This window comes from Hypanus sabinus, chromosome 2, assembly GCF_030144855.1.
Source record: "Hypanus sabinus isolate sHypSab1 chromosome 2, sHypSab1.hap1, whole genome shotgun sequence".
Classification (NCBI taxonomy): domain Eukaryota; kingdom Metazoa; phylum Chordata; class Chondrichthyes; order Myliobatiformes; family Dasyatidae; genus Hypanus; species Hypanus sabinus.
In genome coordinates this window covers 16,008,807-16,033,512 of record NC_082707.1, presented here as the reverse complement: position 1 = coordinate 16,033,512, position 24,706 = coordinate 16,008,807, and the positions used below count along the sequence as shown (strand labels likewise).

Sequence of the window (24,706 nt, the reverse complement as noted above, 5' to 3'; positions counted from 1 at the left end):
CCTCCCTGAATAAGAAGGCACTGCAGCACTTCAACTTTCTAAGGAGATTGAGGCAAGTGAGGCTCCACCGCCCACCCACCTTACCTGAATTTTACAGGATCGCCATTGAGAGTGTCCTGGCAAGCTGCATCTCCATCTGGTATGAGAGCAGCCAAACACTGGGTTGAAAGTCCTGGCAAAGGAATGTGAGAACAGCTGAGTGGATCAGAGGGGTCTCCCGAGCATCCGTCAGGATATTTGGCAGAAGCAGGGCCCTTAGTATTGTTATAGATCCCACCCATCCATCCAACATTCTCTTTGACTGCGATGTACAACTCAAGAACAGTCAAGATGGGGAACAGCTTCTTCCCTCAGGCCATCACGCTTCTGAACTCCCTGCAGCATCGTATTCGAAGTGTCAGTGGTTAGTTTGTTCTAATCACAAACAAGAGAAAATGTGCAGTTGCTGGAATCCAAGAACACATGTCTAAAATGCTGGAGGAACTCAGCAGGCCAGGCAGTAATTTGTGTGTGTTGCTTGAATTTCCAGCATCAGCAAATTTTCTCTTGTTTGTGATTGGATTACTACACTGTGAAGTCTCTTGCAGGGATGCCTACCCCGAAGAAGTTTAAATCTTCCCTTCAACGGGAATTCAGTGGAAACCTCTGTCACTGATCCCCCTCTGTGATTTCTGCTGCCCTCTGACTCTTTGATATGTGCTCACCCAGACCTGCTACCACAGCCCCATATCCTTCCCAGGAACTTATCTTCGCTGCCAGCCCTGATGAAAGATCTTGACCCAAAACGTCAACTGTACTCTTTTCCATAGATGCTGCCTAGCCTGCTGAGTTCCTCCAGCATTTAGTATGTGTTGGTTAATTTCTTCTGTACCATACAATATTTAATTTTTGCATCTTACTTTATCTATTTATTTTTACTTCCATAAGTTATTGTGTTATAAGACCAGAAGACATAGGAGCAGAGTTAGGCCACTGAACTCATAGAGTCTGCTCTGCCATTGCATCATGGCTAAACCCAGATCCCACTCAACCCCATGCAGCTGCCTTCTCACCATATCCATTGGTGCCCTGACCAATCAGGAAACGATCAACTTCTGACTTAAATATATGGGCGGACTTGGCTTCCACCACAGTCTGTGCAGGGCATTCCACAAATTTACTACTCTCTGGCTAAATGTACCTCCTCCTTACCTCTGTTCTAAAAGGTCGCCCCTCGAGTTCTGGATACTTCCACCATAGGGTGGATGTGGAGAGGATGTTTCCTATCTAATCCTTCCAACATTCAGTAAGTTTTGATGAGATTCTCCCCCATATTCGACTAAATTCCAGTGAGTACAGGCCCAAAGCCGCCAAATATATTAACCCCTTCATATATTAACCCCTTCCTTCCTGGAACCATCCTCATGAACTTCTGCTGGCCTCTATCCAATGACAACCCACCCTTTCTGAGAAATGGGGGCCCAAAACTGTTGGCTATACTCCAAGTGCAGCCCAACTGGTGTCTTAAAAAGATTCAGCATTATTCTCTTGCTTTTATATTCGATTCCCCTTGAAATAAATGCCAACATTGCATTTGCCTTCGTTGCCACAGATGCAATCTGTAAACTAACCTTCTGGGAGTCTTGAACGAGGTCTCCTAAGTCCCCCTGCATCTCTGATATTTGAACTTCCCCTCATTTAGATAATAGTCCACACTATTGTTGAACCACTGTAATTTAAATTTAATCTGGAGAAACATTGTCTCGTTTGATGGGATACACGTATATAGTTAATTGTCAATAAATTTGACTTGAAGGGTCAAATGAAGTGGGGGGAAGTCATTAATTTTTATCTTTCTTTGCTTTGCAGGTGGATTTCAGGAGCTGCTGTGGTAAATGCATTTTACTCTCCAAGCAAAAATCAGATTGGTAAAACATTTTATTAAACGTTCCTGCTTTCAGTTTAATTTTATATTCTTTATGGGCCATGGACTCCATTCATGTTCCCAAGTAATCCACAAACTGCCCAATGACTTGGCAGATGTGGATGCTGTTCTACGTTTTGGGATATGGCCCAACACTTCTGTCTGAGGTGTTGAGGTTTATACTACAAGGGAATAGATGGAAAAGGTGAACAGCAGAGTTGGGGGTTTAATTCCAGTGCTGTCTGTAAGAAGTTTCTGTGGAATACATGGGCTTCTGCTAGACGCTCTGGTTTCCAAAGAGATACCAGATAGTCGTTAATTGGTCATTTTGAATTGTCATCTGAGTCCAGGTCAAATCAGATGTTGCTGGCGGTTCACCTCAAAGGGCTGGAAGGAGCACAGTCTGCACTGTATCTCTAAATAAGATCAAATAAAGTGGGAATCTGATGGGAGAGCAGAGTGGACCATGGAAGAAGGGGAAGGAGAAGAGGCACCAGATGGAGGTGGTAGGCCCCGTTGATATGTAGCTTCCAATAATTATATATCCATTCTATGTGGAACAAAAGAAACAACTGGCAAAGTCCAGATAATGATAACAAGATAATTTAAAGAAAACAGTGAGACCCAAGAGTTGGTAAAAATTTCAGAATTCAGCAAAGCCTCTGTCAATGTTCAGAAAGGAAATGGATGGGGTCACTTACTGGGGAAGAAGAAAATGACAGAAATTAAACAAATACTTTGAAAAAGACACAAGAAGTCTCCTGGAAATAATGGAGAACAACAGATCTGGCCAAGGGCTGAAGAAAATTAGCACCAACGGGACCAAAAGCTCACCCAGGATGCAATAACCTGCATCTCGGTTTTTTATAAATACCATGACGGTGAAGCTGGGAGGGTTGTTGTGGTGTGAACAAAGTTATTGGAGAGACACTGACACTAGTGGATATAGAAGTGTTTATTTTGCAAAAATAAGCAACAGGCACCATATTGAGACAGTCTTGGAAGAAGAGGCCTGCTGTCCCAATATTATAAGACATCTTTGTAAGCTGTGGATCAAAGGTAATGTAACAACCGGACAATTCCATAGTTACAATGCACCCACAATGCTTCCTTTGAATTACATAGTTTTCACGCACCTCATTCTTCATACTCACAGACCAGACAGCCAAAATGAATGTTATCCCCACTGACTCTAAGTTGCATTCATGCATATGCAAGCATTTGAGGTCTTAGTGGAGTGTTCTTTTAAAATTTGTGATTGACCACACCCTGCAGCTCCAGGAAGCCTGTTGTCCTGAGCTGCATTTTAAATTCAATTTGCTATCCCTGATCAAATCTGAAGAATAGTTGCTGTTGAAATTAATATTTGCGATATACCCAACTCTAGAATGCATAATTGTTATGATAGAATTATTGAGCTGAACAGTAAGGAAGCTGGCTTTTTGTCCTACCCCATCTAGACCTTTTACAATTTACTGTGATCCAAGTTGCCTGTATTAGGACCATATCCAACATCTTGCCTGCTGAGTTTCTAATTAAATGGTCAATAGACAATAGACAATAGACAATAGACAATAGGTGCAGAAGTAGACCATTCGGCCCCTCGAGTCTGCACTGCTATTCTGAGATCATGGCTGATCATTCACTATCAATACCCAGTCCCTGCCTTGTCCCCATATCCCTTGATTCCCCTATCCATCAGATATCTATCTAGCTCCTTCTTGAAAGCATCCAGAGAATTGGCCTCCACCGTCTTCCGAGGCAGTGCATTCCACACCTCCACAACTCTCTGGGAGAAGAAGCTCTTCCTCAACTCTGTTTTAAATAACTGACCTGTTATTCTCAATCCATGCCCTCTGGTACTGGACTCTCCCAACATCTGGAACACATTTCCTGCCTCAATCCTATCAAATCCTTTAATTATCTTAAACGTTTCAATCAGGTCCCCTCTCAATCTCCTCAATTCCAGCGTGTACAAGCCCAATCTCTCCAATCTCTCTGCGTAAAACAGCCCTGCCATCCCAGGAATCAACCTAGTGAATCTACGCTGCACTTCCTCAATTGCCAGAATGTCCTTCCTTAAACCTGGAGACCAAAACTGTACACAATATTCCAGGTGTGGTCTCACCAGGGCCCTGTACAAATGCAAAAGGACATCCTTGCTCTTGTACTCAATTCCCCTTGTAACAAAGGCCAACATTCCATTTGCCCTCTTCACTGCCTGTTGCACTTGCTCATTCACCTTCATTGACTGGTGAACTAGGACTCCTAGGTCTCTTTGCATTTCTCCCTTACCTAATTCTACACCGTTCAGACAATACTCTGCCCTCTTGTTCCTGCTTCCAAAGTGGATACCTTCACATTTATTCACATTGAATGACATCTGCCAAGTATCTGCCCACTCACCCAGCCTATCCAAGTCTCCCTGTATTCTCCTAATGTCCTCTTCGCATGTCACACTGCCACCCAGGTAGTGTTGTCAGCAAACTTGCTGATATAGTTTTCAATGCCCTCATCTAAATCATTGACATAAATCATAAAGAGCTGTGGTCCCAATACAGAGCCCTGTGGTACCCCACTAGTCACCTCCAGCCAGTCCGAGAAACACCCATTCACTGCTACCCTTTGCTTTCTATCTGCCAACCAGTTTTCTATCCATGTTGAAACCCTGCCCCCAATGCCATGAGCTCTGATTTTACTCACCAATCTCCTATGTGGCACCTTATCGAATGCCTTCTGAAAATCTAGGTACACAACATCCACTGGCTTACCCTCGTCTAACATCCTTGTTACACCCTCAAAAAGCTCCAACAGATTAGTCAAGCATGATTTGCCCTTGGGAAATCCATGCTGGCTCGGCCTAATCCTATTTCTGCCATCAAGATGTGCCACTATTTCGTCCTTAATAATGGACTCAAGCATCTTCCCCACGACTGACGTTAGGCTAACAGGGCGATAGTTCTCCGTTTTCTCCTTCCCTCCCTTCTTGAAAAGTGGGATAACATTAGCCACTCTCCAATCTTCAGGAACTGATCCTGAATCTAAGGAACATTGGAAAATGATTACCAATGCATCCGCAATTTCCTGAGCCACCTCTTTTAGAACCCTCGGATGCAGACCATCTGGACCTGGGGATTTATTCGCCTTCTGTCCTACCAGTCTACTCATCACAGTTTCTTTCCTAATGTCAATCTGTCTCAATTCCTCTGATATCTTATGACCCTGGCCCATCCATACATCTGGGAGATTGCTTGTGTCCTCCCTGGTGAAGATAGATCTAAAATACGCATTAAATTCTGTTGCCATTTCCCTGTTTCCCATAACAATTTCTCCCAATTCATTCTTCTTGGGGCCAACATTGTTCTTAACTATCTTCTTTCTCTTCACATAGCTAAAAAAGCTTTTGCTATCCCCTTTTATATTCCTGGCTAGACTGAGCTCATACCTGATTTTTTCTCTCCATATTGCTTTTTTAGTTAAGATCTGCTGTTCCTTAAAACTTTCCCAATCATCTGTATTCCCACTCATCTTAGCCCTGTCATACTTCTTTTTCTTTAATGCTATACAATCTCTGACTTCCTTTGTCAACCACTGTGGCCCCTTCCCCCTCTTTGAATCCTTCCTTCTCATTGGAATGAACTGCTTTTGCATCTTTTGTATTATCCCCAAGAATATCTGCCACTGCTGATCCACTGTCTTTCCTGCCAGGGCATCCGCCCATTTAACTTTGGCCAGCTCTTCCCTCATGGCTCCGTAGTCTCCTTTATTTAATTGCAACACTGACACCTCTGATCTGCCCTTATCCCTCTCAAATTGTAGATAAAAACTTATCATGTTATGATCACTGCTTCCTAATGGCTCCTTTACTTCAAGATCACTTATCAATTCCTGTTCATTACACATCACCAAGTCCAAAATAGCCTCGTTCCTGGTTGGCTCAAGCACAAGCTGTTCCAAAAATACATCCCTTAGACACTCCACAAACTCCCTATCTTGGGGTCCAGCACCTACCTGATTCTCCCAGTTCACCTGCATGTTGAAATCTCCCATAACGACTGCATTACCTTTAGCACATGCCAATGTTAACTCCCTAATCAACTTGTACCCAATATCCACGCTACTGTTTGGGGGCCTGTACACAACACCCACTAGGGTCGTTTTACCCTTACTGTTCCTCAGCTCAATCCACATAGACTCTACTTCCCCTGTTCCCAAGTCACCTCTTGCTAAGGACTGAATCTCATTCCTCACCAACAGGGCCACCCCACCCCCTCTTCCCATATTTCTGTCTCTACGATAGCACGTATACCCTGGTACACTCAATTCCCAGGCCTGATCCCCTTGCAGCCATGTCTCCGTTATCCCAACAATATCGTAGTTCCCCATTTTCATCTGAGCTTCAAGCTCATCTGTCTTATTTCTGACACTACGCGCATTCAAGTATAGAATTCTTAGCCCATTCCTCCTCTCTTTGCTTAAAACACTGTCTACTGTACCTAACCCAGCTCCTTGAATTTCCATCGGGCTAATTGCTCCCTGAATTTTGATGACCTTCTCAAGATCACCCAAACCTTCTACACATTTAACCCCATGCTCCTTCTGACCAACCCTCTGGATCTGGATCCCTGCCCCCTGCACATCTAGCTTAAACCCCCCCAAGCAGCACTGGCAAACACTCCTGCAAGAATGTTAGTACCCCTCCAGTTCAGATGTAGACCGTCCCTTCGAAACAGATCCCAATGTCCCTGGAACAAAGACCAATTATCCAAAAAACTGAACCCTTCCTTCCTGCACCATGCTCTCAGCCTCGTATTAATGTGCATAATCATTCTATTCTTCGCCTCACTCGCACGTGGCACAGGTAACAATCCCGAGATTGTCACCCTAGAGGTCCTGCCTTTCAGCTTCACTCCTAACTCCCTGAACTCTCTAAGCAGGACCCCCTCACTCACCTTACCTACATCGTTGGTCCCTACATGGACCACTACATCTGGGTTCATGCCCTCGTTCTCAAGAATAGCCTGCACCCGATCTGAGATATCTGAGATAACCCTGGCACCAGGGAGGCAACATACCATCCGAGACTCCCGATCTGCCCCACAAAATCTCCTATCTGCCCCCCTAACTATAGAATCCCTTAAAACTATCACTCTCTTCTCTTCCCTCCTCCCCTTTCTAGTTGAGGGTTCAACCTCTGTGCCAGAGGCAGGACCACTACAACTCATTCCTGGTAGGTCATCCCCATCAACAGTATCCAGTACGGTATACTTATTGTTAATGGGAATGGCCGCAGGGGTCCCGGAGGAACATTGTTTTATTTTTACTGTGTACTGTACCAGCAGTTATGGTTGAAATGACAATAAAAGCAGCTTGACTTGACTTAATTTTACTGAGACATGAAGGCTCCCAAGAGTTGGGAGGTTCCAAATGTAAACCAAGATTTAAGAAGAAAGAGACTGAAAAAAAAGGGTAGCTCGAGACAATTTATATTAACAGCAATAGAAAGAATGATGCTGGAATTTATTAAGGAAATGGTAACAAGGTCCATCAAAATTTTTAAAAATTGGAAGTCAACCTGGATTTAAGCAAGGAAAGTCTATTTAAGTTTTGTGAATTGTCACTGCCAGAATAAGTGAGGGAAAACTACTGAATGTGGTGCATTTTGACTTTCAGAAGAACTTTGATGGGACCATAAGATAATAAGATTTAGGAGAAGAATTAGGCCATTCAGCCTATCATATTCTATCAGTCAATCACGGTTGATTTCTTTTCCACTATTGTAAAGGAGAACAGTACTCCATACTCTAAATCAGCATAAAAAAAATTATTAAGCTTAAAGAAAACAATAAAGGAACAAAAACAAAAAAATATAAACACAATCCTATTTAACACACTGTACAACTTACTTACATAGAAGGCTATGTCAGGTGTAAGTGAATAGAACAAAGCACAGACAAGATAGAACAAAGGCCTGCTTCTGTGCTGTAGTACTCAGTTACTCCAAAGTGTAGTACATCACCAAACTACCAACATTAAGAAAGTCAGTTGCCTTTCTGACAACTAGCATACCTTAGGAATCAGAGCTAGTATCTGTCACACTGTATCTTCAGACCCAGGCATTGGATCACACAGAGACTCAGATGGGTTAAACAAAGTAAGGAATTTAATTATCAAAAGAGATAAAACAAAAAAGTGGAACTTTCAAGGTCTCAGATAACTTGGCCAGAACTACACCAGGGAAGGATCAGGACCACCAAACCCCAAGAGGTTACCACTGCCCCTTTAAAAATGCTTCAGGGCATGAAGAAATCCATGCCGAGCTAATTGAAACCCCAGACTCTTCACAAGCTTACAAGTAACAATTCTGTTAAGAGACTAAAGTCTAAGGATATTTACTTGGACACCTGCAAAGACTCGAGGGGAGTTAATTGGAAGTATCCAAGGGTAATTGCAACTTAAATGAAAAGTAGGACTTAACCATAACACATACAAAATCAGAACTGCAATAAAATGTTATAATTAATAAAATGCAGAGAGTATAAAGATACCCATGACCCGAGCTTGTGATAGTATTCACCATGTATATCAACGCCCTAGGCGGAAGGTGAAAAATACCCAAATCTGCTAGTTATATAAACTCAATGGCCACATTATTAGGTACCTCCTATAGCTGTAGCTCATCCACTTCAAGGTTTGACATGTTGTTCATTCAGAGATGCTCTTCTGCACACCACTATTGTAACATGTGATTATCTGAGTTACTGTCACCTTCCTGTCAGCTTGAACCAGTCTGGCCATTCTCCTCTGACCTCTCATTAACAAGGTGTTTTCATCCACAGAAGTGCCACTCACTAGATTTTTTTTTTTTGATTTTTTTTTTACGCCATTCTCTGTAAACTTGAAACATCTACCAATTTTGAGATGCTTGAACCACCCCATCATTCACCATCAGTCATTCTATAGTCAAAGTCACTTAGATCACACTTCTTTCCCTATCTTGATCTTTGGTCTGAACAGCAACTGAACCTCTTGTCCATGTCTGCATATTTTCATGCATTGAGTTGCTAGTGCAAGGTTGCCTGATTAGATATTTGCATTAATGAACAGGTGCAAAGGAGTACCTAATCAAGTGGCCAGTGAGTGCAGAGGTGACATTCAGATTAGGGAAGTAAAGCGGTTTGCGGCACTGCTAGCTAATAAGATAAATTATACATCCTGTGGAGGGCAGTAATACGCCTAGATGCGTCTAAACTGGAAGACGAAGAAGAAGAAGAGGAAGAAGAAGAAACAACAACAACAACAACGTTCAGTCTGGGTAGTGAGAAGCATCAACAAGGACATCATGGGAATATAGCTAGGAAAATTGATTGGATGAGGATTTTGTGGGTGGAATATAATTTGGAAAAACGTGCGGTTATCCATTTTGCTGCAGAAAATATTATATTTAACTGATTAGTGGTTAGATAGTGAAATGAGCTTGTTTAATTGTAATTTTAATTGTAGGGTTAGTAAGTTTGCTGATGACACAGAGGTTGGAGGTGTTGTGGATAGTGTGGAGGGCTGTCTGAGGTTACAGCGGGACATTGATAGGATACAAAACTTGGATGAGAAGTAACAGATGGAGTTCAACCCAGATAAGTGTGAAGTGGTTCATTTTGGTAGGTCAAATATGATGACAGAATAGAGTATTAATGGTAAGACTCTTGGCAGTGTGGAGGATCAGAGGGATCTTGGGGTCCGAGTCCATAGAACGCTCAAAGCAGCTGCGCAGGTTGACTCTGTGGTTAAGATGGCATACGGTGTATTGGCCTTTATCAATCGTAGAATTGAATTTAGGAGCGGAGAGGTAATGTTGCAGCTATATAGGACCCTGGTCAGACCCTACTTGGGGTACTGTGCTCAGTTCTGGTCGCCATACTACAGGAAGGATGTGGAAGCCATAGAAAGGGTGCAGAGGAGATTTACAAGGACGTTGCCTGAATTGGGGAGCATACCTTATGAGAATAGTTTAAGTGAACTCGGCCTTTTCTCCTTGGAGCGAAGGGCGATGACAGGTGATTTGATAGAGGTGTACTAGATGATGAGAGGCATTGATCGTGTAGATAGTCGGAGGCTTTTTCCCAGGCTGAAATGGCTGCCACAGGTTTAAGGTGCTTGGGACTAGGTACAGAGGAGATGTCAGAGGTAAGTTTTTTATGCAGAGAGTGGTGAGTGCGTGGCATGGGCTGCAGGCAATGGTGGTGGAGACGGATACGATAGGGTCTTTTGACTTTTGGATAGGTGCATGGAGCTTAGAAAAAGAGTGCTATGGGTAACTCCAGTAATTTCTAAGGTAGGGACATGTTCAGTACAACTTTGTGGGTCTATATTGTGCTGTAGGTTTTCTATGTTTCTATGTATAATTGGTTTATTAAGTTCAAGTTTATTGCTATTTCAACCATACACATGTATACCACCAAATGAAATGTTCCTCCAGATGAAGGTACATTTAATTCACACACAACTCATAAAGTAATATTACCACAAATAATCTAACACATAATAAGGTATTAAGAATTGAGCATGTGAGATGGGATGTTATGTTGAAGTTCTATAAGACATGGGTGAGGCCTGATTTGGAGTATTGTGTGCAGTTTTGGTCACCTACCTACAGGAAAGATGTAAATAAGTTTGAAAGAGTACAGAGAAAATTTACAAGGATATTGCCGAGTCTGGAGGCCCTGAGTTCTATGGAAAGATTGAATAGGTTAATACTTTATTATGTAGAAGATTGAGAGGTGATTTAATGGAGGTATACAAAGTTATGAGGGGTTGAGATAAGGCGAATGCAAGCAGGCTTTTTCCACTGAGGTTGGGTGGATATACAACTAGAGGTCATGGGTTAAGGATGAATGGTGAAAAATTTGAGAGGAACATGAGGGCAATCTTCTTGCTTCGGAGGGTCCTGAGAGAGTTGAACCAGCTGCCAGTGCAAGTAGTGCATGCAAGCTCAATTTTAATGTTTAAGAGATATTTGGATAGGTACTTGAATCGAAGGCTATGCTGTTGGGGCAGATTGATGGGAGTAAGCTGTTTAAATAGTTCGGCATGGATTATATAGGCTGAAGAGCCTGTTTCTGTGCTGTACCTTTCTATGATTCTATGGCTTTGAGTTGCATTTATATCACAAGTTCAAAAGCAATTAGTATAATGCTGGTTGTGCTTCATACGTGGTGACACCTGGGTGGTTGCAGAGAGTTCAGTGGTCTCACAGCCTGTGGAAGAAACTGTGTCCCACCCTGAAAGTTCTTGTCCTAATATTACAGTACCTCCTGCCTGATGATAGGGGGTCAAAGAGATTGTTGTGCAGATGCGAGGAATCATTGACAATGCTTGGGGCTCTGCCACACAGCGCTCCTGGGAAGTATCTTAGACCACCTACAGCTGCACAGTTGCAGAGAAACTGCAGTGTAGGTAGACAAATAAAATAACTCAAGTCCACAATGAGTTAATTGTAAGATCAAGAGCTCAGTTTTATCATCCAAACGGTCCATTCACGAATCTGCTAAGAGCAAAATTGAAGCTATCCTTGAGCCTGGAGTTGTATATTTTCAAGCTTTTGTACTTCTTCCCAATGGAAGGGAAGAAGAAAATGACTGGGGTGGGAGGAGGTCTTTGGTAATGTTGACTGCCTTCCCAAGGCAGCAGGAGATGTATATAAAAGGAATTGGGTGACCTTGTTCACAAATCACTAAAAATAAATGTTCAGGTAAGGAAAAGCAATATGATAACCTTCAGTGGCTAATAGAGGGAATATTATTAAAAAAGTGAAACTCTGCCAATGATATTCTGAATCAGAATCAGAATTAGGTTATTAGGTTTAATATCATTAGCATATGTCATGAAATTTGATGTTTTGTGGCAGCAGTACATTGCAATTACTAGTAATGAAACTATCAATACAGTAAATATATATACACATACACTGAGGTAGTGTTCATACTTTCATTGTCCATTCAGAAATTTGATGGTGAATGGGAAGAAGCTATTCCTGAAACACTGTGTGTATAATGAGAAGAGGGCATGACCTGTGTGATGGGGATCCTTAATGATGCGTGCCATCTTTTTTGAGGCATCACCTTTTGAAAGTGTCTTGGATGCTGGAGAAGCCAGTGGCTATGATGGAGATGGCTTAACATCCACTTAAGATGTTCCCCATCTCATTTGATTACCATTCTGATTTTCCAATTTGGTCCCTCACAATCCTTTTGCTCTTAACATATCTGTAGAATCCTTCAGGATTCTCCTTCACCTTGTCTGCTAAGGCAACTTCATGCCCTCTTTTAGCCCTCCTGATTTCTTCCAAGTCCAGAATGAGGGGTCACAGTTTAAGGATATAGGGGAAGCCTTTTAGGACCGAGATGAGGAAAAACTTCTTCACACAGAGAGTGGTGAATCTGAGGAATTCTCTGCCAGAGGAAACAGATGAGGCTGGTTCATTGGCTATATTTAAGAGGAAGGCAGATATGGCCCTTGTGGCTAAAGGGATCAGGGGTTATAGAGAGAAAGCAGGTACAGGGTTGAGTTGGATGATCAGCCATGATCATACTGAATGGTGGTGCAGGCTCGAAGGGCCGAATGGCCTACTCCACCTATTTTCTATGTTTCTATGTTCCCTTAAGTATTCTCTTACAGTTTTTATACTCCATCAGATTATGAATAGGTTGATTTATTGTGTATTCAGAAATTTGAAGGCAGAGGGGAAGAATCTGTTCCTAAGATTTTGAGTGTGTGTCAGCAGGCTCCGGTACATTCTTCTTGTTGGTAGCAATGAGAAGAGGGAATGTCCTGGGTGATTGAGGTTCCTAATGTTGGATGCTGCCTTTTTGAGAAATTTCCTTTTGAAGATGTTCTCTGTGCTCGGGATGCTAATGTTCATGATAGAGCTGGCTGAGTTTGCAACCCTCTGCATGATGTCCAGATGTAAATTTCAGTAGATGTACTATAGAGAGCATTTTAGTTGGTTGCACCACCATCTGATGTAGATGGACTACTGCACAGGATCAAAAATAACAGCAGGAAGTTGTACACATAGTCAGCTCTATCATGGGCACTAGCCTCCCCAGCATCAATGTCACCTGATAAAATTTTTATAAGAAATAATAGTGTTCAAACCCTGTCACAGTTGTCGAGCATCCTTCGCTGAGTCCAGACTTTCCACAGTGCTTACCAGATGGCTTTCTGGAGATCGTACCTGGGCCTCTTGTAACTTTATAGGTCAGCAGACTTGCATGCTCCGGATCTGGCCCTTAGCAGATATCAGATTGCATAGTTCAACCAGGGCTTCTGATTGGGGAAGACTTTGAATAACCTTGTGGGGACACACTCATCTACAGCTGTTTTTTAAGTCCATTTCAACCATGTTGTGTTCATTCTGATCCCTTGATGAGTCCTTGAACTCAGCCCAGTCCTTGGACTTGAAGCAATCCTGTAGCTGCTCCTCTGCCTCCTGCAACCACATCTTTGTTGCTCTCATCTCTGGAACATTGCTATTTAGCCTCTGCTTCTGTGCAGGTAGGAGAAGGAGAGCCAAATGTTCCAATGTACCAATATATGGTCTGGGCGTGGAATGGTAGTCTTTCCTTATATTAGGATAACATTGGTCTATTATGTTGGGACCCCTGGTGCTATATGCTGATGGGAATTGGGCAAAGTTTTCTTCAAAAAGGCCTAGTCAAAATCTCCAACACACCAGGTTGGACTGTTTCTTGCTTGGAGACAGCATCATGCAGTATCGCAAGTGCTTGATTATAGTTGGCTGTTGGTGGTATGCAGACTGTGGTCAAGATTATGGGGGAGAACTCCCCAGGTAAGTAGAACAGGCAGCATTTCACTGTTAGGTGTTTCAAGTCGGGGTAACACAAGTTCGGCAAACCCGCACATCTGAGCACCCAGAGTTCTTCATTAAACTCACACCTCCTCCTTTTGCCTTTTCTAAATCTGCAGCTTAGTCCATTCTGTGAATCAAGAAACCTGCAAGTCTGATTGCTGTATCTGACATGCTCGGAGAAAGCCATATTTCAATCAAGCATGCAATTAGAACATGCTCCCATTTCCTCCTGTTACAGCAATCTTGCCCTCAGGTCCCTAATTTTGTTCTCCAGTAACTGTACATTTGCCAACAAGATGCTGGCTTTAGGAAGCCTTCTTACTCTGCATTAAAGCCTGGTTTGTAGTCTCCCCTTCTTGCTTGCTTTTGGCCGTGGCGATGAATCTTCATCCTCTTAAACGTGCCATGCCTGAGAGGTCCACTGAATTCTTCAGTCGATCATGAGATAGGAAGATCATGAAGTTAACCTGAAAGTGCTTGCTTAGAAGGAAGTTACATGCTTCAGATTACATTGAGAGTAATTCAAAAGGGTGTATTTAACAGAATATTTGGCAAAATCATTTGTAGCCCACGGAATGTGGTTGATTATCATTGACACCATTTTGAATTCTTTGATATTAAGTTCACTTTGAAGTTTGAAATATTTAAATAGATGAATACATAGGGGACTTGATAAAAAAAATAGATAGATTGTGCAGAAAGAGTGAAAAATAGTGAGTTATTGTTCTTAGGTTTAGTTATGTTGAAAAATCTGATGGCTGAGGGGGAAAAGCTGTTCCTAAAATGTTGAGTGTGTGTCTTCAGGCTGCTGTACCTCCTCATTGATGGTAGTAATGATAAGAGGGCATGTGCTGAGTGGTGAGTGTCCTTCATACCTTCTTGAGGCATTGCAGTTTGAAGATGCCTTCAATGGTGCAGGGACATGCCCGTGATGGAGCTGGCTGACCATCTGCAACACTTTTGATCCTGTCTCCGTACCAGATGGTTATGCAGTCAGTCAGAATGTTGTCCATGGTACATCTGTAGAAACTCATGTCTCCACTGCAGTTGGAGCCAGCCCTAGTGCTTGTCTCAGGCACACTCTGTAAAAGTTGTACATTCTGTGATAATTCTATCACCCACACTGATCATTGAGTTTGGCTGTGAGGCATGTGGTAACGTAGAATAGCATTGGATCTACCACACAGTGCACACCATTTCACAATATTTTCTTTATTAGTATGAGCCTCCTCCCATTTATTCACGTCCTGCCCTTAGAACAGTTCCATTGTGTTTTCAAACCGTTGTTTACGGTACTGACTTCTCAGAACCCTCTAGAGCAGGGGTGGGCAAACTTTTTGACTTGAGGGCCACAAAGGGTTCTAAAATTTGACAGGGGGGCCGGACCAGGAGCAGATGGATGGAGTGTTTTGGTAATACACCTCATAAGAGAAAATAAAATATCATGAGATATGTAGAAAACATGTGCTTTAATTTCAATTGAAAATGAACAAATGCATTACAACAAAATATTTGTCTTTGAAGTCCCATGGTATTTAGCTATTTATTGAAATCACTTTTAAAACACTGAAAATTAAATGAATAAAATACAGCTTTTTTAATAGTAACAGTTATTATTTTAAAGCACTGAAAATTCTGTTATCCTTCAAGATATTATCATCATCACTCTCCTCCTGACTGTCTTTATTTCAAAAATGGTTGGAGATGCAGGTCTACTTGTCCTGCTCCTTCTTATTCAATTGTCCCCTGTGCCAAAACTCAACAACGACCAGCACAAGGACAGAACAGTGACAGCGCGCCAGTATGCGGAGCGCGTTATTTGATCTGGAGCGCATTTTTTATTTTGAGAATGTACGTGCACCTGTGCACTACTCATGTCCATCACTTAACAGAAATGTCATGTAACATGTAAGGCTTATTGAAAAAAATATTTTCAAATGCATTTTTTACATAACACAACGAAGAAACTTATTTTTAATTTCAGTGGGAACAGTGTTGTTGGTCTCCCTTTTTAGCCAGCGCATCAAAGTCTGGATTTAGTTTTGTTGTGGCGATTCTCAGGATGGATCTGAGGTGTTGGTCAGTTAACTTGGATCTGTGGCTGGCTTTGTTGATGTTCATGACGCTGAATGCCTGTTCACACAAATAGGTCGAGCCGAACAAAGAGTAAAGCGCAAATGTGGAGTAATACGCTGCTCCTCAACAAAGGTCAATGTGTAGCGGTGTGCTACACGCAGCGTTAAAATTACGACACGGAGTCGGTAACTGCAGTCGAAGAAAAAAACTTTATTCGAAATCCCCAGCCTCACTTTTAAGCCTCCCTCAACCTGCCCCCCGTGGTGCAGAGGCTCCAAAGCTCTGTGCTTGCAAATCCCCGCAGGCTATCTCCCTTAGCCGGAACGCTGGCTAATTGTGACCCGGTTCAGATGTGCCAGGAAATGGGTTGCCACAAATGTATATAGAGTGTGTCATCTATTGGGAAAATGCCAGAATTGCGGGGAAAAAAACGTTAACAAGTTTTATTAATATAATTTCATCAAGTTCTGTGGGCTGGATTAAAAAGCTTAACGGGCCGCATATGGCCCCCGGGCCGTAGTTTGCCCATGCCTGCTCTAGAGGAAGATATTTCTGCCAAGATTTTGGACAATACTGGTATGAAACAAAGTCAAGTTTATTGTTGTATGCACAAGTACACGTATGCACAGATGCAATATAAAACTTACTTGGGGGATTGTTTGCTAGTCGGAGAGGGTTTAAAATAATTTGAAAGCAGATCAGTAATCCAGGCAGAAAGACGGAGAAGCAAAGCAGAGGTCAAAGGAAAAGCTCAAAAAAAGTGAGAATTGATACAGAAAGGTTAAGTGCAAAGGACAAAATGGATAGCTGATTCTAAACAGGTAATGAGTAGAGGTTCACTTCATCTGTATTCAAAACAAGACCATTGAACTTGTGGCATAGAGCAGTATAAAGGAACATGATTTAGTGGTCATTATGGAAACATAGTGGCAGGGTGGAGATGAATGGAAATTAAATACCCAAGAGTACCAGGTAATAGGAAAGGATAGACAGGAGGTAAGGGAGTTGGGGAAGTAGATTGGGTTGACGATGAGAGACAGTATAGGATCCAAGGAGCACAATTTGAGTCCATCTGGAAAGAGATTACGAATACTAAAGGGAAGAGAGTAAAGCATGGCAGGGAGATGTCTATAGGCCACTAAATAATAACATCTTGTCTTCTGTGGAGTGAACATGGGATGGCTAGGCTGACTCCAGCATGGACACCATGCCACATTGCCCTCGGCACTCTGGTGCAGCACACTGACCCCAACACCTCTCTCCTGGGCAACTGCAAACATGCAACACTGTGGCTGGAGGCCTAGTCTGTGCTACAACCAGGGCCCTGCAGCTCCCGTGCCACTTGCCAATAAGCCAGTCAATTGGACTTGCAGCATACAACATTACCAAAAGTCCAACGGGGTGTTACGGGTCTAAGCCAATCACTATTAGACCACACACTGCCTTCAGGAACCCAATCTGGTGCCTCTGATGCCGAGAATAGTATGATCTGTACTGTCCAGCTCTTTCAGCTTCTCTGACAATGAGCAACTCGCTGATCTGGTAGACCTGCAGTACTTTTCAGCACTTAATATCCAGCAAGATTTTACGATTGTAAAAAAAATGTTAAAAGACAATAAAACATTTGGTTGACCCTGTAGAAGCCGTTGTGTCTGAGTACACCACCATCTTACCAGAAGCCAGCCTTGGGTTACTAAGGGAATAAAATAAAGCATCAGAAGCTCATGCAAAGTCACCAAGAGTTCTGCAAAATTGGAAAACTATGAAAACTTCAGAAAGTAACAAAAAACCATTGAACAAGCAATGAGAAAAGGGAAGATAGATTATGAAATTAAACAAGCACAAAATATACAGTACAGACAGTAATAGCTTCATAAATGAAAACATTTTTTCAGTGGAAAAACTTCCTTCTATGATCTAGTCTGCATGAGCACACTCTGTACAAAGTGGCTGCTGTTTTTTCTACATTAGGACAATAACTATAATCCTGAGGAAAGTGACGGTAAGATGGTTGGGATGAGCGGAAAAGGATGGGACATAAATGAAAGTCATTCCTTCCGTGGAAAACATTTCCTCTGACCCATCCACTGTTTGCTAATTCAGCAGAGAATAACACAAGCCTGGGCCCTCTTAGTGTAGCCCTGGGTCATCTGGGATTACTTAAAACTGATTTACCTTGAAACTTGCAGAGTTCCTCTGACATTGGAGGATCAGCTCAGGCCTAACCTACTGCTCGTTATGCCATTGGCGTTCAGGACAACAATGAATGTCTTCCATCTTTAACAGTGTTCCAGGGTTTCATTCATCATGTCAGTCACTTGGTTTTCACTACTGTCAGTCCCAGGTGGAGAATACCATCACGCTCAGATGTAGAAGGATTCTTCATTGCTGTTTCAATAACAGTTTTGTTTGACCAGTCAGGGTTGTTAGCCCTGAGCTGAACCCCCAAACCGAGAAGACCAGTGAACACTGGCCTCTACCCTTTGATCTGTTTGAAATGGCGACCCTACTAAGACCCAAAGCATAAAGCCCTGATTCCAGCCGACTTAGCTCTCCAGGTCATTGACACATGCAAGTTTCCAAACCTTATGACAAGGTTGTGGTCCTCTTGGAGGTCTCAGCTTAGGAATATGGAAAAAATCCTTTAAGGCGGCACTGAAATAGGTCTGATTGGACTCAATATCGTGTTTCTGCTCTACGATATAACATTGTTCCATTATCAGCCTACTGGTAGTTAACTTCAAAGCCATTTTGAAGAGGCCTAGAATACGAAAGCAAGGATGTAATGCTAAGGCTTTAAAAGGCATTGGTCAGACCACATTTGGAGGATTGTGAGCAGTTTTCAGCCCGGTATCTAAGAAAACATGTGCTGGCATTGGAGAGGGTCCAGGTTCATGAGAATTATTCTGATGAGGATTAGCATATGAGGATGTTTGATGGATTTCATTGAAACCTATTGAATATTGAAAGTCTTCGATAGAATGGATGTGGTAAAGATATTTCCTATAGTGGGGGAGTCTAGGATTAGTGGGCATAGCCTCATAACAGAGGGACATCCATTTAGAACAGAGGTAACGAAAAATTTCTTTTCCCAGAGGGTGGTGAATCTGTGGAATTCATTGTCACAGGACAAGTCATTATGTAAATGTAAGGTGGAGGTTATAGGATCTTGATTAATCAGGGCATCAAAGTTTATGAGGGAGAAGGCAGGTGAATGGGGCTGAGGGGGATAATAAATCAGTCATGATCAAATGACAAACCAGACTCAATTGACCAAATAGCCTTTGGTCTTCTGGCCTTAACTTCAACAGTTCCACATCTTCTCTGACCTCCAAGACCAACTCTCTTTTCTTTTTCATTACGATGCACCTTGACATTATTCTCTTTGACAACACTTCTGTTCACCTGTGTGTAGCAACCGGGGTTCAGTTCAGCCTCTATCCATAAGGAGTTTGTAAGTTTTCTTCGTGACTCTCTGGGATTCCTCCATGTGCTCCAGTTACCTCCCACATTCCAAAGGTGTATGGTTAATTGGTCACATGGATATAATTGAATTCTGTGGGCTCATTCAGCCAGAAGGGCATGTTACTGTGCTGGATCTGTAAATAAAATAATTATCTCATCTTGCAAGTTAGTATCAGTTTTTATCTTATTGTGAACACAGTACATAGAAAATAGAACATGGAACAGTACAGAGCAGGCCTTTTGGCCCATAGTATTGTGCCAAACTAGTTAACTAATTAAACTAGTCCCTAAATATCCTAGACCCTTTCTGCTCAATGATCAAGGATCAAGCTGGATTCGTCAGATACAGTACTGAGTAAAGTCTTAGGCACACACATATATGTAGGGTGCCGTGCCTGAAACTTCTGCACAGTACTGTATTTGTCAATGAGGTGAGGGGAGCGAGTTTCTACATCTGGCGGGAGCAAAGGATGTCAGGAATGGTGGGGGTGGAACACCACAGGGGAGGTGTGGGACAGGTGGCAGAGAAGGACTCCCAGGAGTGGGGAGTGGCGTGGGTACAGATGCAACCCAGCCCTCAGATTCCAGGCAAGGTAATTTAATTCTAAACAAAGGTTTATTGATCATTATGGAATATCTGTCTTGTGCTTCCCCGTCTTCCTCTTTTCTCAAGCATGATTCCTCTCTCCCTGCCCCCTTCCCACTCTCAATCCACAATAGAGACCAATACCAGCATCATATTTATCATCACTCACATATATCGAGATATTTGTTTTTTTTTGTGTCTGCAGTACAGGGCAAGACATAAAATTACCTCAGTTTTGTGCAAAAGTCTTCGGCGCCTGGTTACAAAGAATGAAATAGAAGTAAAGTTAGAGGTTACAGTACAGATATGAAATAAAATGTGCATAAATACATAAATACCAGCATGCATTTGCAATGTAAACAGCTTTATAAAAAGTGTTTAAAAAGTTTACAGTGTAGTGACAGAGGTAATAGAGGGGAGTGGGGTTTGCTAACTAGAATGGTTGATTAGATTAACTTGCTGGGGTAAGAAGCTTTTTAAGATGGCATTTAGGTTTGTTTTAATAGCCCCAATGCCCCAACCAATGCAGATAATTATGTTGTACACCTTTACCATTCTATCCACTTGTGCAATTCTTCACCAGCCTACCTTGAAGCAAAGGACCTGCACACTAAGATCCCTCTGCACATCAGTGCTCCTAAGGGTCCTGCCATTTTTTTATATATTGTACTAGGACGTGGGGCGTAGAACAGTACAGCACTGGAGCAGGCCCTTCAGCCCACGATGCTGTGCCAAGCCAAATACATCCGTAATTGTATGGTCAACTAAACTAATACCTACACAACGTCCATTTTCCTCACATTCATGTGCTTATCTAGTGTCTCTTCAAAGTCCCTAATGTATCTGCCTCTAACACCAGTCCAGGCATCCATCAATCTCTGTGTAAAAATCTTCCCCCCCACATATCCTTTAAAATTACCTCCCTCACCTTAAATGGTCATAGAGTCATAGAAAAGTACAGCATGGAATCAGGCCCTTTGGCCCATCTAGTCCATGCCAAACCACTTCAAAGGCCTTCTCCCATCAACCTGCAGCAGCATTGTGGCCCTCCAGACTCCTACCATGTGCGTATCCAAACTTCTCTTAAAAGCTGAAATGGAGCTTGCATGCACCAGTTGTGTTGGCAGCTCGCTCCATGTTTTCATGACCCCTGAGTGAAGAGGTTTTCCTCATGTTCCCCTTAAACTTTTCACCTTTCAACTTTAACCCATGACTTCTGGTTTTCATCCCACCCAACCTCAGTGGAAAAAGCCTGCGTGCATTTCCTTTATCTACACTCCACATAATTTTGTATACCTCGATCGAGTCTCCCCTGAATCTTCTACATTCCAAAGAGTAAAATCCTAACCTATTCAATCTTTCCTAATAACCTATGCTAATCTTTCCTGATGTTAGACATTATAACTCTGGGGAAATGATTCTAGATATCCACAGTACTCTAACATGTCACTTATTTATTAATGCCTTGGCTAAGAGAAATAATTCCTCGCTTTGTTGTGCAGGGTATTCATAATTTTCCACATGGCTGTCCCTTGCTTAGCTTTTATGTTATCTTTTATTAGGCCATTCACCCATTTAGTCTGCATGCAATTTCATTATGGCTGATCCATTTTTCCTCTCATCCCCATTCTCCTGCCTTCTTCCCATAACCACTTATGTCCTGACCAATCAAGAATCTATCAACCTCTGCGTTAAATTCAAGTAAAGATTTGGATTCCACAGCTGCATGTGGCAAAGAATTCTACAGATTCATCACTCTCTGGCTAAAGAAATTCTTCCTCAACTCCATTCCAAAAGGACGCCCCTCTATACTGAAGCTGCATCCTCTGGACTAAGACTCTCCCACCATAGTAAACATCCTCTCCACATCCACTCTATCAAGGCCTTTCACCATTTGATGGGTTTCAATGACGGCATCCATCACTCTTCCAAATTCTAGTGAAAGGAGGCGCAGAGCCATCAAAAGTTGAAATTTAAACTCTAACCAAGTGTATTTGCTTAAATTGTCATTTTTTACACATTGGTTATTTGTTTGTCTTTGTTTGTTCAGAGTTCCCCATTGATTCTATTGTGTTTCTTTGTATTTACTGTGTATACCTGCAAGAAAATGAATCTCAGTGTTTTATATGGTGAACTATATGCACTTTGATAATTAATAAATAATAATGAATAAATAATTTACTTTGAACTTTGTTTGCCATGAAGTCAGGTCACTGTGTTGCTAGTCCAAGTTTTTGGGGCACTAGTTTACCAATTTAACAACAGCATAATCTATTTCCCTGTCCCTCACATTGAACACCCACAGCATGGAATAAAATGCTTGATTGTGCTGATGGAGATGTGGGCATTCAGATCAGATTTTAAGCTCCATTTTCTCTCTAGTTGATGTAAAACATCCTGTGGAAGTGCTCCAGTTTTACTAATTCACATTACTGGGTTGTTCCCATACTGCAGTTTATGGCAACTTGCTGTGTGTTAACTCGTTATGAATGTCAGTCAAGAAGGGGACTTTTTCTTTCTTTCATTCTTTCTTTCTCTCTCTTTCTTTCTTCTTCTCTTCCTCTGTTCTGATTCTTTCTTCCTTTTTTTCTTTCATTCTTCTTTCTCTCTTCCCTTTTTCTTTTTCATTTACTTTTCCTAGATTTTAACGAAAAAATCTTGAAAACAAGTCCAACAACAGTCTATCAATCAATAACCATAATGCCATAAGATACAGGAGCTGAATTAGACTATTTGGCCCATCCCTCTGCTTCACCATTCAATCACAGCTGAATTTTTAACCCCATTTACTTGCCTTCTCCCTGTAACCCTTAAGCTCCTTACCAGTCAAAAACTCTCTACCTTAACTACACCAAATGACATGGCCTTCACAGCTTTGACTGATAAAGAATTCCACAGCTAAATCTTCCTCTTGCAGAAGAAATTCTAAAGGGACATCTCTTTATTCTGAGTCTGTAGCCTCAGATCCAAGGTTCTCTCACCATAGGAAACATCCTCTCCACATCCACTCTAGCTTGGCCTTTCAATATTTTATAGGTTTCAATGAAATCTCATTTCATCCTTCTACACTCCAACATGTACAGACCGAGACCATCAAACAATCCTCCTAAGTTAACCCTTTCACTCCTGGGATAATTTTCTCAACCTTCTCCCGGGCCTACACTAAAATCTTCAGAAACGGGGCCCAAAGTACTCATAATATCAAAATGCTTTCAGTCTAGTGCAGTAAAGAGAAAGTGGAGCAGACTTGATGGCCCAAATGGCCTTTGTACTATGGTTGAATACAGATGTGATGTTTTGGATAAGTTCTCAATCTGAGGCTCCCTCTGCCTCCTCAACCTGATTCAAGATGCTTGTGATGATTTGCATTGTGGACATCAGAGGATGTAGGCTGGGACTGTGAGATAGAGTTAGCTAAAAAATATAAGGACAACAATGTTGAAATCATATTTTTCAGTCAATTATCTGGTTTGTTTCTGTGACAGTTTTCCCAGCTGGTATCCTCCAGCCACCTTTCTTTAGTAAGTCACAGCCGAATGCATTGAACTATGGAGCCATTGGTATGATCATAGGCCATGAATTCACCCATGGATTCGATGACAACGGTAAGAGAAAAAGCATTGACGACAACTCAGTGAGAATATGAGTTTGTGGCCTTTCTGTTTTTTTTTACTGACCATCTGTGCATTTGGTGCAGGTCGTAACTTTGACAAAGATGGCAACCTGCTGGATTGGTGGAGCCAGCAATCTGCAGAAAATTTCAAAAACCTCTCGCAGTGCATGGTGTACAAGTATGGGAACTTCTCGTGGGATACGGCAGGCGGACAGCATGTATGTTTAATCTAAATGCAAGAGATTCTGCAGATGCTTGAAATCCAGAACAACGCACTGTGCTGGACATCAACTCTTTATTCCTCTCCATGAGATAGTGCCTGACCTGTCGAGTTCCTCCAGCATCTTTTGTGTGTAAAACTTTGTAGTCATTATGGTTTTGATTAATACTGCATGCGGTGATTAACTTAGAATACTGGATCGTTAAGCTGAGGATTAAGGCAAGTGCTGCACAGATGATCCCTATGTTTGTTCTACCATTTATTTGGGCAATTGCTGATTTGATCATGAACACAAGAGATTCTGCAGATGCTGCAAACCTTGATGTTGGGTGAGACTAAAGCTAGAGACCATGGGCTAAAGGTGAAAGGCGAAATGATTAAGGGGAACATATGGGGTAACCTTCACTCAGATGCTGGTGGGAGTGTGGAATGAGCTACCAGCAGAAATGATGGATGCTGGTTTGTTTTGAACATTTAAGAGAAATTTAGATAGGTACATTAATGGGAAGAGTATGAAGTGGTGTGCTCCTCCAGGTACGGGCCGATGGGACCAGGCAGCATGGACTAAACGGCCCCACAGGACCTGTTTCTGTGCTGTCATGTTCTATGACTCTGATCACTTCATAACAGGTTCTGTGCTTTCCTTGCATTTGGTATGTAGTTTCTCTCTGCAGAAAATTCAGAATTGTTCCGGGAGATATCCACCCAAAATATCTTCAGAAATGTTGGTGGAATCATTGAGTTCTCTGTTTCTGATGCACAGGGTTTGTTGCCCTGGCAGCACAGGAGATTACAGGGAGATTTAATAGTAATAGAAAACCTACAGCACAATACAGGCCCTTCAGCACACAGAGCTGTGCTGAACATGTCCTTACCTTAGAACCTTAGAACTAACTAGGATTTGCCCATAGCCCACCTTTTTTTCTAAGCTCCATGTAGCCATCCAGGAGTCTCTTAAAACACCCTATCATTTC

General features: G+C 42.2%; 1 protein-coding gene across 7 annotated transcripts in view; it reads left to right on the top strand.

Moving 5' to 3' along the window:
* Positions 1–24,706, top strand: part of LOC132406531 (neprilysin-like) — a 304,263-nt gene that overhangs the window by 246,784 nt on the left and 32,773 nt on the right. For all 7 annotated transcript variants that reach the window (XM_059992355.1, XM_059992373.1, XM_059992364.1 and 4 more), the window contains 3 exons: positions 1,849–1,907; positions 23,385–23,504; positions 23,597–23,730. In XM_059992355.1, the coding sequence (XP_059848338.1) occupies positions 1,849–1,907; positions 23,385–23,504; positions 23,597–23,730 (313 nt within the window). The remainder of the gene's footprint in view (positions 1–1,848; positions 1,908–23,384; positions 23,505–23,596; positions 23,731–24,706) is intronic.